We start from the raw sequence: 18,953 nt of genomic DNA on the forward strand, positions 1-18,953 counted from the left end.
TTAAAATGACTTGAAGAGAGCAAAATCCTAAATGTGGGAAAAGCTACTTGCTCTAATACTCAGCCTCCTCACCTGTCCTGAGCACAGTTTCTTGCACACCCTTTCCAAACCACAAGCTTTGCCAGTTAGCAGGCATCAAATGGCATACTTTGCTTTTTGCTGGTGCTGGTATTGAAAACAAAGCCTCCACTTGTCCAGTAACCCACTCCAGTTCCAGAGTTAATGCCCAGATCCCTGGCCATCAGGCAGATTACCTCAAGTGTGTCTCTTTCTCTGTAATCACTCCATCAACATCTGCTTTTCCAAATGCCTGCTTTTAATCAAGCATCTTTTTGTCTGAACAGCAGATGCAAAAGCATAACGTGGTTGCTAGACAGAGAAAATAGGTAAATATTTAGGAAAAGGGAGAAAAGGGTCCCTCTTACATCAGATATAGTTAGGAATATAATCAGAATATATGTACATTTAAGATACTAGTGATGATAAATTGAGAGTATTACCTTCTCACTTTATTATACAGAAAACTGTCAGAAAACAGAAAAGCAGCATTCATTAGAGAAAGGATGCTGTGGTGATGCTGTAGCACACTGGAAAGGGTTTCTCTGCCTGTATCAGTGATGAGGTAGCAGTGGAAAAGATCAAAAGGCAGAATTGCACAGACTTTGTGTTGCTTGACGACAGTGTAACAAGTCACAGGCATGAATGGGGGCCATCTTGTGCCTGAGAGTCACATGAGAAGGCAGAATATATTCTCTAGGCAATAGAGGAAAGCCTTGGACGTAACCACAGATGTGAACTGCTCATTTCCAGGATTTTAAAGACTTCCCTATCTTGCACTTGCACCTTGCTCAGGACCTGGACAGACTGCACAACCCCTGGAGTTCTTCCCACTGCATTCAGTAATATTCCCCTGAACTCTGCTATTGACAGCATTTATGAAAACATCACTGGAGCTTGAAAGACCAGTGAAGCAATGAATGTCCCCCTGCACTGCTACCATTAAGGTTCTTGTCTTCACAAGCGTTCAGCAGAGTGATCTGAAGCACAGAACACTCAGACAATCAATTACAGAGGTCAGTCAGAACGTATTTGTTGTCTGCTTGCAAGATCTAACAGGTTTTGATCACTACCAGTCATCTTTCAAGATAATTTTTCAGTGTGACTCCCTTCAGCCTTTCCTGTAAATCACCTGTTGCAAAACAGCCCATGGTGAGGTTTGTCTTCTGTTGAACAAGCAATCAACATCAGCAAAGAGCAGCAGCAGCAGGGCCTGCCCTCTGACTCAAAGGTGCTCAAGGCCATTTCCTGGTGTCCTCTCGACAGCTGCTAAGAGCAGACACACCAAGCAAACTTCTGCCTCCTGCTTCAAGAAAGAGGACCCTACAACGTGTATAAAATGGCTGCACATACAGGCTTGAGTACCAAAAAGCAAAGTGCTGCACCTTGAAGGAACTCTCAAGCTTTTCACGTTTTCACTTCATAGAATCATTGAGGTTGGAAAAGACCCACCAAGATCATCAAACCCAACCACTGCCCACCTCCACCGTGCCCACTGCACAGCATCCCTAACTGCCACATCTCCACGTTCCTCAAAATCCTCCAGGCTCCCAGGGCAGCTCATTCCAATGCCTTCTCTCTGCTTTCACCCATTTTAGTTTGCTATTTTGCAAAAGAGCAAACAGCAGACTGGCATTTCTGTAAATCACATCTCCATTCAATGCTTTTGGGGGAGTGTAACAGATTTTTTGGAAGCTTTCTTCAGGAGCAACAGTCTCATACTTAGCTTTTCTCTACTGAAGCCAAGAAATTATGACATTTCAACACTCTGTTCCTTTTCCACTTCTATTTTTACCAGTTCTCTTTCAACCAAGGCTCCTGCAGCCAAACACAATGGTAACAGCAGCAGTTACCAGTGCTTTATAAACATCATATATCCCAAAAACACTCTGCTTTTTAAAAAATCACTGCTGCAGATTGAGGACATCTTAAACATTTTAAACCTAAATTTCCATCATTTTCACTGTTAGAATTCCCTAATTAAAACAAAACAAACCAACACTGTTTAGTTCTCTCTCACAGAGAATCCTGCTGTATGCCAAAGATAAAAACAGCTAAAAGAGGCAACACTGCTTTTTATACTATCTGCCAGACTGCATTCTTTGAAGCTAGGAGGCAATACTAAGAACGTGCTCACAGGAGCTGATGCCATCAATAGTAACAGGAGTTATGAGCATCCCAGGAGATGGAGAACTCTTACAACAATGAGAACCTAAGACAGGCTATGAAAAATGAACCACCTTCTCTGCACAATGGTCTAAAACACAAGTAGTAAGCAGGAAAGAAAAACCTGCAAGATTGTACACTAAGAATTTCATAGAATCATCACAGAATCACAGCACGGCCTGGGTTGCAAAGGAGCACAGTGCTCATCCAGCTCCAAGCCCTGCTGTGTGCAGGTCGCCAACCAGCAGCCCAGGCTGCCCAGAGCCACGTCCAGCCTGGCCTTGAATGCCTGCAGGGATGGGGCATCCACAGCCTCCTTGGGCAACCTGTGCCAGTGCCTCACCACCCTCTGGCTCCAAAACTTCCTCCTCATATCCAACCCAAACCTCCCCTGTCTCATTTTAAAGCCATTCCCCTTGTCCTGTCACCATCCACCCTCACAAACAGCCTTAAATTTGAGAATTACAGAGCACAAAACAACCACTCATCAGGAGGATGTGTGTGTTATTGTTCCCCTACAAAGCAGACAGACACTGTGCAGCTTGTAAAAATCAGGCTAACGGTCACGTTCTCCCAGGGCTGGGCCTTATGGCTTCACTCTGATTTCATACTGATGTGCCCTAATTGCCAGCTTTAAGAAACAATTAGCCTGACCTCCAATACAGTAACAACACAGATCACTAAAGTGTGTATTTTCAGTATGAAAGAACAACATTTTAAGAAGCTCAGAGACTTACCATACACAACAGACCTTTATGGAAAGAGAAGTTGCACTACTTTGAAAGGAAGATGTAAATTACAGAGCTCTCAGTGCTCACACACCCATGCTGCGCTCACTGCCTGCAGTTTGTACTTTCAAACCTCTCCTCACTTCATAAAGCTTGTGCTTCTGTATGACAACTGTGGTAATGCAGGTTTGCTGCTCTTGATACACACAGTCCTGTGGTAGTGACAGCTACAGAGGGTTTGTTTTTCCTTAAACTTTTTCCTCATTTGACTATCAACAGAAACATGTTCAGATTTAAAATTTCAGTCACTTGGAATTGAAGTTGGCTATAAATCTGTGGTGATCCATATACTGTGGAAGGTTTGTGGGCCAAATTAAATGACCGGTATTTTGCTTATCTAATTCAGCATATGCAAAGTCATAGCACAGATGATCAACAAAAGAAGAAAAAAAACATATTAGGTACCAACTGTTCTTTTTCTAGGCTTCAGTTTCTTTCCTTTGAAAAGACTGTAGACTGGATTATAGATGTTCTAGGTTGCAAAGTTTCCCACTCTTCCTTCATTCAAGCAAACTTCTCTGAAAGGAGGGGATTTGAGTGTTTGTGAGGGTGGATGGTGATGGGACAAGGGGAATGATTTTAAAGTGAGACAGGGGAGGTTTGGGTTGGATATGAGGAGGAAGTTTTTCAGCCAGAGGGTGGTGAGGCACTGGCACAGGTTGCCCAAGGAGGCTGTGGATGCCCCATCCCTGCAGGCATTCAAGGCCAGGCTGGATGTGGCTCTGGGCAGCCTGGGCTGCTGGTTGGCGACCTGCACACAGCAGGGCTTGGAGCTGGATGAGCGCTGTGCTCCTGTGCAACCCAGGCCGTGCTGTGGTTCTATGATGACTCTATGAAAACAACGCAGAGTACAGATTGCTTAGACTTGTACTTACACTGTACTTGTACTATAATGCTAGACAGCTTTTTACAGTGAGAACTTAAAAAAAAAAAAAAAACAAAACATAATTTCTGATACTATTAACAAAATGCAAGCTGCAGGATATTTTATTTCATCCATTTAAGTATATCCCATGTAGTTAATAATTCACTTAAATTTATTTGCATTACAAAGCTCCCTAATGCAAGAGACACCTTTTTTAAACACAGTCTTCAGCTACTTAAAGCTCCATGTATTTTTTGAGATACTGCACTCTACAGCAAGGACAGCTTCTTCTTATTCAAGAATGATGATCATGGATGTCAGATGTTAAATTCCTGCTGACTGCTGACCTCTGATTTCATAACTGACTGTAGAAACATTTGCTTGTAAGCAAAACAGATACACACTCAGTTACCTTTTGGCTTTTAGCTTTTATACCCAAGGGAAGTATCTGCTGATGCAAACCACCTTGCTAGAGCACAGCAGAATAAAACAAGTGGAAGTCATCTGTGGGGAAATCAAGCAAGGCTCTTCTAATGGAAGTAATGCCTCAATGCACAGAAATGCTCATACAGGCCAGATGCCAACGTAAACAATTTGTATAGCAAGACCCCCAAAGTACATCCGACAGGAACAGCTTTCCAGCAACTGAACAGGAATTCCTGAAAGCCTGTGTAGCTCACTAATGCCATTTCTTAGATGATAGAAAATAAGAACACAGCAGTGCTCATCTTCATTCCTTCTCATCACAAAGTGTGGTACAACATGAAAAACAGCAGCGCTTGCAGCATCTCTTCTGTTCAGTATTCAGGGCAAGTGGTTGAAAATTAAGAACAGGTCACTCTGACTCTGCTGAAGAGAAGTGCTCCTCCAGCACCAATAAGATCAACTGAGATTCAGCTGCAGTGTTCTCAGCATCTGGTCACACTTATCTGAATTATGCTTAGGTTCGTACTGAAGGGATACAAAACACAGAACTCAAGTAAAGAGAGGATTAAAAGATTTATGTATTGCATTGTTAACAATATTTGAACTCACGCTCAGTCAAGGTTTGTATAATGAGATACACAGTTACCTCAAATGTTCTTACAGGGGCAACAGGTGCTTCTGAGGATTTTTTCACATGAATTTGCTTTTCAAACACACTCTGATGTCATACAGATGTTTGTCATATTTTTCAGTGTTAAGCTGCAGCAAGTAAAATCTAACTGCCTATTTCAAAGCTCAGATTCTGCACGCTAAGAAAAGGTTTCAGCAGGAGGAAAGTGTGTGGCTTCACTTACCTGCAGTAACTCAAAGTAGTGCAAACAATGATAGACTGGGATAAGCATGAGCCGTGGGAGGACGTATCGTACAGCTTCTTTAAAGCCTTCAGCAGTAGACTGAAAAGGAAAAACAAACAGGATTACTTACAATGAAACACTCAAAGCAGGGCAGGACAAAGCCCTGTGCACCCTGGTGGAATTGTGAAGTCAGCCCTGCTTTAAGCAAGGTGGTTATGTTGGATGCATTCAGCGTCCCTTCTGATTTACATCACTCTGTGCTTACCAGTGAGGAAGACAAGAACATCTGTCCAACAAATCAAGCAATAGAACCTGTCAATGCTCCTCCAACCTCTGTAATCACTTTCTTTTTTTTCCTATCAGCAGCTTAGGATGGATTTTGATGCATACTTACCAGCAAGCTCTGAGAACACCTCCACCCCCTACAAGTGCTACGGCTGCACGAGAGCAGCTGAATGGATTGCATTTTTGCCTGAAGCAGCAAATTAGATGTAATAGTTAGAGGACCAAGTCATCCACAACTCATTTTTATAAGCACCTTCTGATATACAAGACCTCCATATTGCAATCCTTAGCACCTTTACATTTTACTGTCTGCAGCACTCAATAGCAACAGCTCAAGGTGACAAGACCTAAAAATAATGCACTGTGGTTAAGCTGCACACATTTTGGACATATCTCAGAAAGCAGGACAGTGTTCATATCCATTTCCAATAAAACACGTTCTATCTGGGCCACAGTTAGCTGCAGAAAACACTGGAGTGTAAGAGAGCAGTCAGGACTCCTGTATTTGTCATCAACTTCTCTCTAATTACACCTCCTTCAAATTACACATTCTGTGCTTCAGTTTACAGCCAATTTACCACAGAGATATGGAGATATCACTAATATTGATTTCCTCAAAATGTAATAACTCCACTTCCTCAGTGAGGCATCACAAGTTTAGGAGTTAGAAAATGCATCAGAAACCTTTTCCCATTCCCAGCAGTAATTCAGTGTTTAAGATGAGGACATATTCTCCAAAGGACAGGAAATCCCTGCCACCATCCACACCAAGAAAATGACCAAACAGAATCCAAATTTCTTGATCTCCATTTTGGACATGACCCCTCCCCTCTGTTTAAGACTTAAGGCCACAACTCTGCAATTGCCAGAGACAGCTGCTAGGTGTCCAACAGCCCAGAGCCTGGATCTGTTTTCACCCCAGGGTTGGGACAAGTGCAGAGGAACATCCCCAGGAAAGCCCACACCTCTTATGCTGAAGAAAAAGAGGAGTCCAGATTCATCATCTAATGACTCAACTTCCAATTTGATCTCAAATAGGGTTTTCAGCTTTCTATGTGAAAACGAGATGATCCATCTCACCAAACATGCAGAGATGGAATGAAAACACTCCCCATGAAGGAGAGGAAACCCGTCTTACAGAGATGTAGGTCTCAAACTACAGGCTAACTGTAATGGTTTTAGCTTGGAACACAGCTTCTCTGAGTGTGTTACTGAACACAAGCCCAGCTCTCCTCTCAACAGTAGTCTTTAGTAGAAACACGATGCTGGCAGAGGTTGATAAAAATCACAGATGATCTTGCTGAATAAACAGGTCAAGAAAAACTGTCAGTTCTAGTGCTAAACACGAGGACCTGGGGTATGAAAGGAAGCAAAAGAAAGTAACACTCCTTCGTGCCTGTGCTTGGTGTTAGAAAGCAAAACAGAAACAGAAACGGCAGGTATGAGAGGTAACCACCTACTGCAAACCTTCCAAACATGAGAACCAAACCAATTCAGTATCTCTCATTTGCACTTACCTGGAAGTGAAGAGCGACAGCAGGTTTTGCCATTAAGTTATTAAAATGCTCATGAAACTGTGGAGAGAGAATATCCTGGGACAAGGTTTCATACGGATCAAAGGCTTGTTCCTAAACAAAGGCAGAGAATTATATACATACAAGAAGAATGCATGATATTCCCACACCCAATGGTAACATTCATCCTGTTAATAAGCTAATAGACAAGTAGAATTTTTCCAAAGATCCATTTTGCAATAAGAACATATTCATTAATTCACAAATCGTTTCTACTTCTTAACTGAGGAATGCTGAGACAAAACTGTGTGCAATCTTACCCTACTTATCACTGACACAAACTGTTCTGCTGAAACAGTGGGAAGCAAGCGAAGTCCTGGCTCTCACCACTCACGTTTCACAGTGAATGGTTTATCCAACTCCTCTCTGCCAGCAGGAAAAACGACTGGGAAAGAAGTGTAGCAAAGTAATGCTTCAGGTGAACTTTGGAAACTGTCACAAGGAGGCATTGTTGTACCACCATCATTTCAGAGTGCTGTGCTTAAAGACTGCTCTAATTGCACCTTTCTCCCACCACGCAGTACAGCTGGGAAAGCATCTCAGTATGGGACAAAGTAACCCCACTTAAAGAGGTTAAAAAGAGTCTTCAGGGGCCAAGCTGTTTAACCAGGAGAAATGAAGTACTTGGCTCCTGTGAAACTCTGGTGAGAAGTATGGAAAAGTAAGAGTAGGCTGAGCACTACGCCCAAAAGATTACAAGAAAACAAGGGATCTTCGTCCAGTTCAAGTACAGAGCCACCAATTCCAAGACAAGAAAGTATGGATCAAGTTGAAACCACAGCATCTGGGTGGCAGATCTGCTGCTAGAATCACGGCGTACGCCTCACAGCCTGTGCAGGACAGCACCAAGAGTTTCAGGCACCGAAATCGTGACCCTGGATGGGTTATCTGGCTGTGATTCTGTAGTATCAACTACAGCAGGATGGGATAAAACCTGACTTTACATGAAGCTCTGCAGGAATAATTTATCACTGCCCATCCATCACCTGCTCCAAAGCCTGTCAAGCTGTTCCTGAGTCTGCAGATTCATGGGGCTGAATCACTCACACAGAGTTACCCTGCCCTGATGGCACAGTGCCCAAAATAAGCACATCTCTCTTTCCACTTCAATGCAGAACTGCTCTTCAGAATGAATGCTGTAGAATTTGAGGGTAAGGAGCCCCACAAAGGCTTGTCTGAACATCATATGAAGTCTCAAGCAATGCATGCTCAAGAGGGCTCAGGAATCTCCCACCCTACTCATGGGGCAGCTGTAACTAAATGAGAGGCAAGGAATCCACTCTCTTTTTACATGCAAATTCTTATCACCCCTCTTCACAGATCTAACCATCACTGTCCATTTGCAGCAGATTTTATCTCGTGGTGGGGAAGAAAATAGATTTGGCAGTTCAGCAGCAGCTGACGTGAAATGAGGAGGCACCAAGAGGCTGATTTTCTTGAGCTGAACCTGAATGCACTTTCACAGCCTGTTTTGTTTTACACACCACTACCTGGAAGCATACAAAGTGGGACTCCTATTTGCCAGCACCCAAATGAAAGATGGGGAAGGTAACACTGCACACTGTGGTTTCTCTTTGCCATACCAGCCAAGACAGAAAGCCTATCTATATTACCTTAATATAGCATATAGTTCTGGATTGCTGTTGGTACTGTTCAGCCCCTTTTCTGTAGTGCAGAAGTTTCCAACTTTTTTTTTTACACTGTAGATACCTAAAACATATCTTAAAGTGCAAATACCAGGATAATGAGCTTACACAATCTACTGATAACAAATTTGCTTTGTTAGCTGCCTTCTGAAGGACACTTAAAAAGAGGCACAAAGACACTCTGCCCTTAGTCAAGACATTCTGTCACAAGCTGAATATCACTAAAGAGATTATTTAAGGCAATAACAAAGAACTGTGGTACCCAGGATTGTGAAAGTTAAGGTCAAGTTAACAACAACACAATTTTACCATCATATCAGCAACTATCCATTTTCACTTGCATTAGGCACCATGCTTTTGCATTTCTTTCACATCAGGGAAAAATTCTCCCCATACCTCCTTGTCTCAGAAACACCAAAATATTTATGTTGAAACCTTCCAGGGGACTGATGCAGAAAAACAAAGCAGGAAAATTCCAGCTTGCAAGGGCTGTTTGTTTTTAATTATCCTTTCAGATAAGTTGAAGAACCTTTACAATGGAAACACTAAGCAAACGAGCCTGGCAATGAGGCAGAGCAAGTAAACACACTGCACTTTCTAATCTCTTAACCAATCCCTTTGACACCTGTCCACAGAAAGATGATTGTTACATGTGAGATCATCAAATGAACAGTACAGTTAAGCAGATCTTCTGTATTAACTGAACTATTAAATTCAAACTTATCAACTGCATGAGGAGTTTGACAAACAACATCCTTCACTGCCTAGTAAAGCTTCTCAATTAGTAAAAAACAAGCCAGATTTTTACTTACAAAGATGCTCCCCATAAAGCACAGCCTGCCTAAGAGCAGCTTTTGCAATAAGCAGATATGTATGTTCCCCACGATTGTGCTGTGTTTGTCCAAATGTTGTCTTTTTTCAATAGAATAGCTACTTCATTTTGTTGCTCAAATGCTTACCATTGTACCAGCAAACAGACTTTAACATCTCAAGAACTCAGACAGACCCATTCTACTGGGCTTCTGAAGTGACATCACACGAGCAGCTAACTGAAACCAGCAAAATTGATCTCTGTGGAACACTGCTAAGTGAACAGCACATGGGCTGAAGGACACGAGTTCTTCACACTCCCAATAAAGTAAACATGTTCCAAAAGGTACCGGTGTGTTCATGCATTCCTCCAGTTCCAAAAATTAGACATACTCCATACTTAATAAGACATAACTCAAATGAAATAGAGAAGGTTCCAGTTTACTCAAACACAGTACTTTTAATACAAACCATGAGCTTCACATTCACTGTGTGGTTCATCTTTCTCTCTTTCAGGTCAGAACACCTCATCCCAAAATCTCTGTCTGAGCAGTTCAAGTCACTCATCTCACAGAGCTGTGTTCAGATGCTACAGTGCCTGGGCAGCACTGGGCCTGACACCAAGGCCTACAGAAATCAAAGCACCACCACTTTCTGGTAAGCAATCCCAGACAATGGCTTTTCAAATCCACATCCCTGCAGAACTGGAACAATTAATTCCCACTCCATAGTAAGATTTCAGTTCTGTGCTTACCTGCTTGATACAGAGCCTATGACAGGTAGAAAACACATTTAGTTTACCTATTGAAGAACAGCTAGGGAAGGCCTCTATTCTGAACTCATTAAAAGAGCCACTCCTCATACACTTATTGGAGGGGTTTGAGTTGTGACCAAATGTTTACTTGGAAAACAAAACTATGGGATTAAAAAAAAAAAACAAACCCTAACAAAGCCCAAAGGAAAACATTAAAAGCAAAACAAAACAAAATCTGTACCTCAGCAAGATCCTCAAAGCAGCTGCCAGCCAGAGGATGAGGACTGCTCTCATCAGTCATCTCAACAGTATCCTCAATCAATCCCAAAAGCTTCACTGTCAACTCATGAATATCTGAAATGTTGCTGAACACCACATCAATGTCCTGCAAACACAAAATGTGTCTTAGTAGCGTTTAGAATCACTTACCTTGCTTCTGTAAATACCAGAGCCTTTCTAAGAAGTCTGAACCAAGAGGGAAGTGGAGAGGAGATCGGAAGAAAGTTAAATTTCATGGCCTCCCCAGCCTGCAAACTTGTCCGGGCACATCCAGCTTTGCACAGTTCTCACCTCAGCAAAAGCAAGCACATCATCCTTCCCAGGAAGAGCAGCAGCAGTCCTGGTACAGCCTGTTCAGTGCTTTGGACACAAATGTCCTTCTCAGCCACAATTTGCAGCTGATGTTTTCCCCTCTGTTGGTTCTCCTCTCGGAACACAACAGGAAGAAGGCAATTTCAAGTTGCTCTAAAGTCAGAGCCTCAAAACCACAGGTAAAACTAAAGCCGTTACTTGGCTACATCAGCAAAATACTACCTGGGTACAGAGGAGCTGCCTGTTTCCTTCTCCCAATCCTACTTTTAGACTTCAAATTCACACTCCACAAACACACACCTATACAACAACTTGCATTTCTTCTTGTGACCCCTCCAAAACAAACTTCCCAAAACTTGCTTTTATCCTAACCATGCAGCTAAATCTGACCTCCTGCCAGCTCTACACCATGGCAAGCTCTTCAGGGAAACAAGCCATCCAAGTCTTTCCATTCCCCAATAACACAAGACTGCTCCTCAGCTCCAAATCATCACTCCTTTCTCCTGGGTTTTCCGTTTGAATTCTGTCCCCATATCTGCATAACACCCCAATGTCCTATCAGCTACTGAGGGACCTCCACATTGAGCAGCAATGGAAATGACTGCTGCTGCCAATTCTTACGACCTTCTGGAACCATCTTGGAAACCCACATCAGGCTTTGCTGCCCTGGCCCCCTTCTTTCCCCCCCCATGAAAGGATTCACCCGTCTCTCATTACTATTACTTCAGTTATATGAGCTGTGCTTTTCCCTTAGGACTAGCATCCTGAAAAAACAATTGGCCACAAATATCATTTCAAATATCAAGTTCAACCATCTATCAAACAGCGATTTCCTTTACAGTCAGTCACGTGCTAGTGAGCCTGAAGCCAACGGCAGTTTTACTTGCAGTTTCCACAGAAAGGATGCCCTGGAGTAGACTTCAAACGTTGGTTCAGGGATCCACCTGCATTCCCTGTACACTTGGCAGACAATTTCTGTGTTAAGCAGAAGTGTAACTATTACCTACAGGACCAGGAGGCACCAACCATCTCTGGCATCCGACCAGCAATCTCATCCATTAAACTCCACTCTGAGAACAGCACTCTGCATTCTACTGGTGGCAATTTCCTCCTCTTATTGCACATACAGTCAACAGCTGTTACACACTGACATACAATAAACCATATTCAATTTTACTTCCAATGTGGTCAATGTAAAATCTGCATGTTACAGCTACTAAAGGTGAAACTAGCATTACATATCCATCACCTACTAAAGGACTTACGTTAGGTGTGAACAACTTTCTGTTAGAGAGGAAAGCTTCCCGAAATACTTTTATGATCAGATTCAGCTCCCGGAGATATTGCCTTTCTTCTGCAATTTCATTTCTCACTAGGTCATAATAATTGAGTTCCCCAGAAGAAGAAGGTTCGTCTTCACAGAGAGAAACCAAGCCAATGTCATCCTGATCAAACATATCCATCAAAACCTAGCAAAGAAATGTTAAAAAATTACATGCAAGCCTGATTCTAACTCTTGGCTCAAGCTCAGCTATTTCAGTGTGTTCAGAGAAATCCTTTGAGTTTTTAATACAATACTTTCTGTGATCACTTTCACAAGGGAGTAATATTTAAACTTTGGCAGCAAAAGGCTGGAACAGTTGCCAAAGCCATTTTTCCCTTTATAAGTTAGTACAACCTAGAAAACAAGTTACAATTCATACAGAACCAACTCTGAAACCAAGGCATACTGCCTAGGTTTGGACAAAACCCTCCCGTGAAAGATAAAAGTCAATGAAAACGTTTCTCATATTAATGAAGATGGAAAACTGAAGATCTGTTCAGAATTATAAAGAAGGAAACAGTTGTCATGAAAAACAACATCATGAGTACAGTAGCAGCTGAGAAACAGAAGACAATTGTTTCTGTCCTTATATTTACTTGTTAAGAAGTGTTACTGATCCCAAACAGGCTCAAGTTAAGGTGACGTCTCTACTGGGGCAGTTCTGGCACAAATAAAGAGCAATGCTTCTGCATTTAAGTGAGACTCCCCTCCTACGACACTTCAGAGATACCCCCTAAAAAATCCTGCCTGTCCAGAGGACTGTTTCAGTGCCCCTCCTTACCTTATCAGCACACATGGATACTTTAATGTCCTGCTGGGAGATCTCAAAGTGTCGTATATTGAAAACGTAGTTTCCAGCCAGCTTTAAAATATCAGCTGAGATGTATTCTAAGACAGCCACAATATACAGAGAGACATGGTAATCTACTTTATAACCAAGGACCTCCTACAAATTGAAAAGAAGAGGAAAAATGCTATTTACTCTAAAAGTTCACTTGGAATGACATTAACACATTTTGTTTTCTACCAACATTGATCCTGTCTGCGTTGATAATTTACAGCATTATGATAGCAGGGGCAAAGGATAGCAAAAGGAAATTTGACCAACAGCCTCAAAGCAAATGTTTGCAAATGCTTCCTTGTGCTATTTGCTGTATCCTGACTGGAGGAACTTTCAATACTGGACGTAGCTTCTATTAAAAAACCAAACAGGCTCTGTACCTGCATCCACACATGTCTGACACAGATTTCACAAAAGGAAACCAGTGTTGTTGAGAGGTCTTACAAAACGCTGTTATCTTTCCTAACTTCTCTTCCATCTCATTAACTGTCACAAACTGAGACACTGTGTGTCAGAGCACAGGAACCGTGCCTGAAAATTGCTTTGGTTTCTGCTTATGCCCAAATCACGTTTTCTGAATGCAGCTGGAAACTCTGGCACACGCATCACTGGAAAGAAACATCTTTTAGGCTACGAACCAGAAACAGAAACAGAGAAAGAAATACAAAAAGTGCAATGTTTGAATCAGCATCAATCTATTGATTCAGCACAGACCTGAAAGTGTTTCAACGCTGGCCTAAAAAAAAAGAAATATCAGAGTGCTGTTTCATCATTAAAGAAAAAAAGATCCCCATGTGCACAATATGAATAGATACCATGTGGCACGAAATCTTGACTGCAAGTAAGAAGCTCTACATCTGTTATAACTGACATCTGAAAACAGAGATGGTCACACTGCTCACAGCAACAATAATGTCTGTATCTGCTCTTCTGTAACATCACTGCAGATGTACAGGTTTTAAAACAAAGCTATCAGTGATATTTAACACTAACTGAAAGGGCGGTGATACACATCTTAGCCTACAGTACACAGGGAACAGGATCTACTTGTTCTCTCCTATTTTGGTTTCTGCAGCATTTTGAAACAAAGAAAGCCATCAAAACAGTGCTACTGAAGCGGGTAAGGTATTTGAGTTAGTTTTTAACATAAATAAAACCCAAACAAATTATTATGTTTCAAAGTAGATCCACCCATTAGATGAATTCAGGAATCTATATGCACTCCACTACCATGTATTTGACCTGGTCAGTGATGACTACTTATTCTTCCTGCCAATATGAGAAACTTACCTAACTCTACAAAAATTAAATACTTTTAGAGGTTATGCTGGAGGGCAACAGCTGGGGTGTGTGGTGTGCAGAAGCAGCAGTCATCAACTGTTGCATTAAGTACCTTTAATAAGGGGTGTATTTTGTCCACAGGCAGCAGGAGTGGGTTTCTTCTTTTCCGTTTCTCTATGGCAGACTGTGCATCAGCAATGGCCCATTTGTCTATGGGATGAGGAAACGTCTTCTGAACACGCTCCTGTCCAAACAGACACACTCAGATGAGATACATTAATCAAGGAGAAGTTTTAAAAACAAAACAACAAATTACTTCCCCTGCAGTGTGGTTAATTATCCTCCTCCGCAGTGTTTGCAATACTTCTTACTATTATCTCCTTCAGTAACCCCAACCAACCTTCCTGCCCCAAGCACAAGGAACTTCCTATCTCCTACAACAGCTCCTGCTCTATGAAGATCACATGAAGTGTAAGACACTGCAGTTGAGACCAAAATATAAACATCAGGAAGCACTCAACAGCTCACAACCTAAATGAAGAAAACAAGTTGTTATTGTTCCTATGTCATAAAAGGATGCGGCTTATATTATATCAGGTGAAGTTCGGGGCAGAAATGAAAAGCAAGCACAGATCTTCCAGCTGTGCCCCAGCCCTGGAGGTGTTGAAGGCCAGGTTGGATGGGGCCCTGGGCAGCCTGGGCTGCTATGAAATGTGGAGGTTGGTGGCCCTGCATGGCACAGGGGGGTTGGAGCTTCGTGATCCTTGAGCTCCCTTCCAACCCGGGCCGTTCTGTGATTCTATGAGTAGAGCTGCAGTAGATGAAAGTTTCCCATAGCACTCTGTGCTCCACTAGCCTGCGCAGGAGCATCTTTCCCTGTTGCGCTTTGCAATTTCAGGCCATTTTATATGTTTTTAAGTTTTATAAGCTTTATATGGATTCACATTTCCCCACCTGCATTTGAACAGCAGGATGACCCCTCCTTAAGAGAGCTGACTGCTCTGGGCTGCAGTTCCACGCGTTAGCAATCCCATGCTAACACACGTAAAACCCTTGTCCTGCTCTTCACAAGCTCTCCAGGCTTCCTGCTGCAGCAGCAGCCCCTATGAGCTGGGAGTGGACTGCTGGAAGAATCAGTCTAATCCAAGCTCTGATGGCTGATTCTTAAGTGACTCTGGAAAAACAGATTTTCTCTAAACTAAATAGCCAGCATATAACAAGACAAGCAACTTGTTTTCCAGGACGCTGCAACTGCATTCTGGTTGCAGCAGATTATCTGATTTTAACCCCAAAAGCTGTTGCACAGCTCACTACTGTACTGCAGCACGTACTCTGAAATGGAAGAGGAAGCCTGAGGTCTTTCTAGAGGCAGCTTTCTAGCATCTGCCCACGGCCATCCAACAGGCAGCCCTCCGTGCCAGCTGCTTGTGCCAGATGAATGCACTGCAATCTTTCCTGGGCAGCAGCCCGACACCGCAGGCTGCTCTCACTGAGATGAGCTCCCCTTGAAAAGCTACCAGAAAGCACATGTAAACAGGTACAACGTGGAATTTGGATGTCCTTCCACAAGGCACGTATTGCCTGCACCAGGATTTTGCCAGTGTTTTGTTGGAGATCATTTGAAGGGCTTTTACTATTTATAAAATGTTTATAACTTGGGATTTCTGATCTCCATCTTGCAAATGCTTAGGTTTAGTATTGTGCACAAATAGTTCCCTTAACCCCACGCTGTTATGTAAATAGCTGCATGATAAACTTTAGAGATTGTAACTCTCACATCATCTCCTAACAGCTTAAAACAGCAGGAGCTGAGCCAGGAGCCTTCACCTGCAGCTCTCAGATGCCTGCTGGTCAGCAACCTCACCACCAAACCATAACACAACACTCAATTCTACTTTCCCTGCTCTGAAAGGGTCTGGATTTTCTGACCTACTGAGCAGTAAGATCCTGGGGAATACCTTACCACTATTTAGACAGAGCTGTGTTTCTACACTAAAGAGCTGTTACAGTGCCAAGTGTAACACTGTCTTATTACTTGCAGCTTTAAAACACCAGGTACGTTTGAAACACAACAAAAAGGATTTAGCATCTGCTGTGACACCTATAACCACAGCTCAGAAAGCTGCCAGTTCCCTCACAGGCCTGTGAGCACTCCTGCACACAGCAATTTGTGCAGCACACAAGTAGCTGACCAAAAATGAACTCAGATGCACACAGAGTACTCAATCATCCCTTAAGTCAGGAGCAGAAAACGATGGAGTTGGTGCATAAAGTAATCAGTGCCCTCTCAAGTTGTCCTGTGTACTGAAGGATATGATCTCTGACAGCTGGAGAAAAAGCACAGAACTTCTCAGCTTCACATCTAACCCACACTCAAAGCAGTAACAATCCTGAGAGCTATTAGGGGACTGTTAAGTTTTATTTAGTCCTACTATAATCTTTATGCATCAGTATTATATTAATCATAAACCAAACTTAATTATTAATGAATGGAGTCAGTGTTGAATAAAGGGTGATTATTGCATCTAGTAAGGATCTAGAACTCCTCAGGCACTAATTTTGCAAATGTTTATTTCCATGAAGCACGTATAGCACAGTGCTTGAGGACTTCATTTCGTTTGAGGCTGAAAATCCTTGCCACTCCTTGCCAATCCTTAAGACTGATGCAAAATTAATACTCTGCAAAGCTATAATGGATCACAGCTACATGAGAGCACTTTCTCCCTCTGTGCTGTACGCTCCATGAAAGCTCTCATTTTTAACTGATGACACAAAAGCAGACAGCTGCAATATTACACGAGCCTCAGCGAGTTCCAGGAACACACAGCTCCATCCCCTCAGCTCACAGTCCAGGCCTAACCTTTCATTACAACATTTCTTTTTCCTGCATAATGTCAAAGAGTGGGAAAAAAAATCATTACAACATCCTTTCACTCTTAGGTCCAAACGTATTCAAGCAGCAGAAAATCCTCCCAACTACTCTGCATTTTTAAAAACAATGCTGAAGGCAAGAATTCCCACCATTTCTATTCTGATCTGTGGTATAAGAAAGTTAATTTCCAGTTGAACTTGCTTAATGAAACTTGAATACTGTTTAATAGTTTAGAAAAACAGCCCTACTAAGCTCTGCTCTTCAGATTCACCTTGCTTCAACTTCAAGCTGCACTGCTCAGAATACCTGTGTTCCTCCCAGTGATTCTGAGAGCAAGCACTCGTTTTCCAGTAGCTCATCTTACCTCTACATCTTGGACTGTGCGTGGCTGGGCGATGCATAGCTTGTTTAGCAGCTGAAGTATCAACTCCTCAATGTAGTAGAGGGAATCTTCCTTTGCTGACAGGTTGGGGTGAACCTGTTGCTGAACCTGTCCCAAAGAATTTGTAAAAATTAGTCTTTTTTTGGCACTTCTTTTCAACTGAAAACTGTTTACCCTTTATGGTCGCAAGGAAATTTCAAGCCAAGGCAGATTTCTGCTGAAGATGCATAGAAAGCCATCGTTGTAATTCCACGGCTATTTGCTCACAGAATGAGCAGCATGCAATTATTCCTGACCCTGCTAATGAGCACTGGGTGACCTGTGAACAGAGGAGCCCCAACGTACCACAGGAAAACCAGGAAAGGAGAACTGAACAGCCTGGCAGGGCACTGAATTAAGGTGCTCTTAAACTCGTGGCAATGAAAAGCCACGGCCACAACATGGACAAGGGCTGGAACAATTCTTGGAGGTGCCTGAAAGCCAGAAAGCTAATCAGAGCATCAAACTCCATCTGAGGCACGAGAATGGAAGGTACCAAAAGTACAGTGCAGTGCAGGAGGTCTACAGAAAAGCATGTATCGGAATACAAGCCTCCCAGCTGGCAAGCATGGTGTGACATAAGCAGAGGAGCACTTCCCTTTAATGCCCGGCAGGATAATGCAGTTCTCTCATTCCGTGGAGGTGAATTGCTGCTTCCATTTCCAAGGCTAAGCTGGAGCACACAGCCTGCAACAGGCAGCTGCAGCACCCACTCACACAAGCTGCAGCAACTCGCCTGGCCCCAAATTGTTCTCCCACTGGAAATCACTCCAACCCAACAACCACCTTGGTCTACAATACCCTCCAGAGTGAATCTATACACTGTTTTCCCTGGCAGCCTCAGTCAGGAAAGCTGGATCTCAAACTATCGCCAATAGACCCATAAATAACAGTCCAGGGGAATTCCCTACCTTCCCCCAGACAAATGATATTTTAATTGCCTCAAAACAGTAATCTTACATCCCCACATTGACATTCTGCACGTGGTTTCAAGAACAAGACAAACAAACCATTCAGTTGCTGCAAATGTGGGAGCAGGGCTGGTTATATTGGAGTAACCAAGGCACCAGGCAGGGTGCAGAGAGCACAGCCAAACGTGTGAGCCCTTATGCTGTACCCCAGGATAGATGCTCCCACTTAACTGTGAGGGTTGGAGTCTGCACTGCCCTGCTCTGCAACTGAAGTGTCTGCATGATTGGGTACTATTGAAGAAAAAAAAAAAAAACAGCCACCAGAAAGCCAAAATCACTCCATGAAAACACTTATTTAAGCCCGCAGGTTTTCAATAATACAGGAACTTTTCACGTTCTTCCTGAACAGGAGAGCTGAATTCACAAACAATGGAACACCAGGAAGTGCCAAGTTAAGGTCCTGCCTCTCTTCTCTCCGAAGAGCACT

General features: G+C 42.8%; 1 protein-coding gene across 2 annotated transcripts in view; it reads right to left on the reverse strand.

Moving 5' to 3' along the window:
* SOS2 (SOS Ras/Rho guanine nucleotide exchange factor 2) overlaps positions 1-18,953 on the reverse strand; it is a 48,979-nt gene that overhangs the window by 21,031 nt on the left and 8,995 nt on the right. For both annotated transcript variants that reach the window (XM_052696524.1, XM_052696523.1), the window contains exons 2-8: positions 17,499-17,624; positions 14,375-14,506; positions 12,922-13,086; positions 12,082-12,285; positions 10,467-10,610; positions 6,959-7,069; positions 5,157-5,255 (exon numbers count right to left, since the gene is read on the reverse strand). In XM_052696524.1, coding sequence (XP_052552484.1) covers positions 5,157-5,255; positions 6,959-7,069; positions 10,467-10,610; positions 12,082-12,285; positions 12,922-13,086; positions 14,375-14,506; positions 17,499-17,624 — 981 coding nt within the window. The remainder of the gene's footprint in view (positions 1-5,156; positions 5,256-6,958; positions 7,070-10,466; positions 10,611-12,081; positions 12,286-12,921; positions 13,087-14,374; positions 14,507-17,498; positions 17,625-18,953) is intronic.

Source organism: Tympanuchus pallidicinctus, unplaced genomic scaffold (genome assembly GCF_026119805.1).
Source record: "Tympanuchus pallidicinctus isolate F22 unplaced genomic scaffold, pur_lepc_1.0 scaffold3, whole genome shotgun sequence".
NCBI classification, from domain to species: domain Eukaryota; kingdom Metazoa; phylum Chordata; class Aves; order Galliformes; family Phasianidae; genus Tympanuchus; species Tympanuchus pallidicinctus.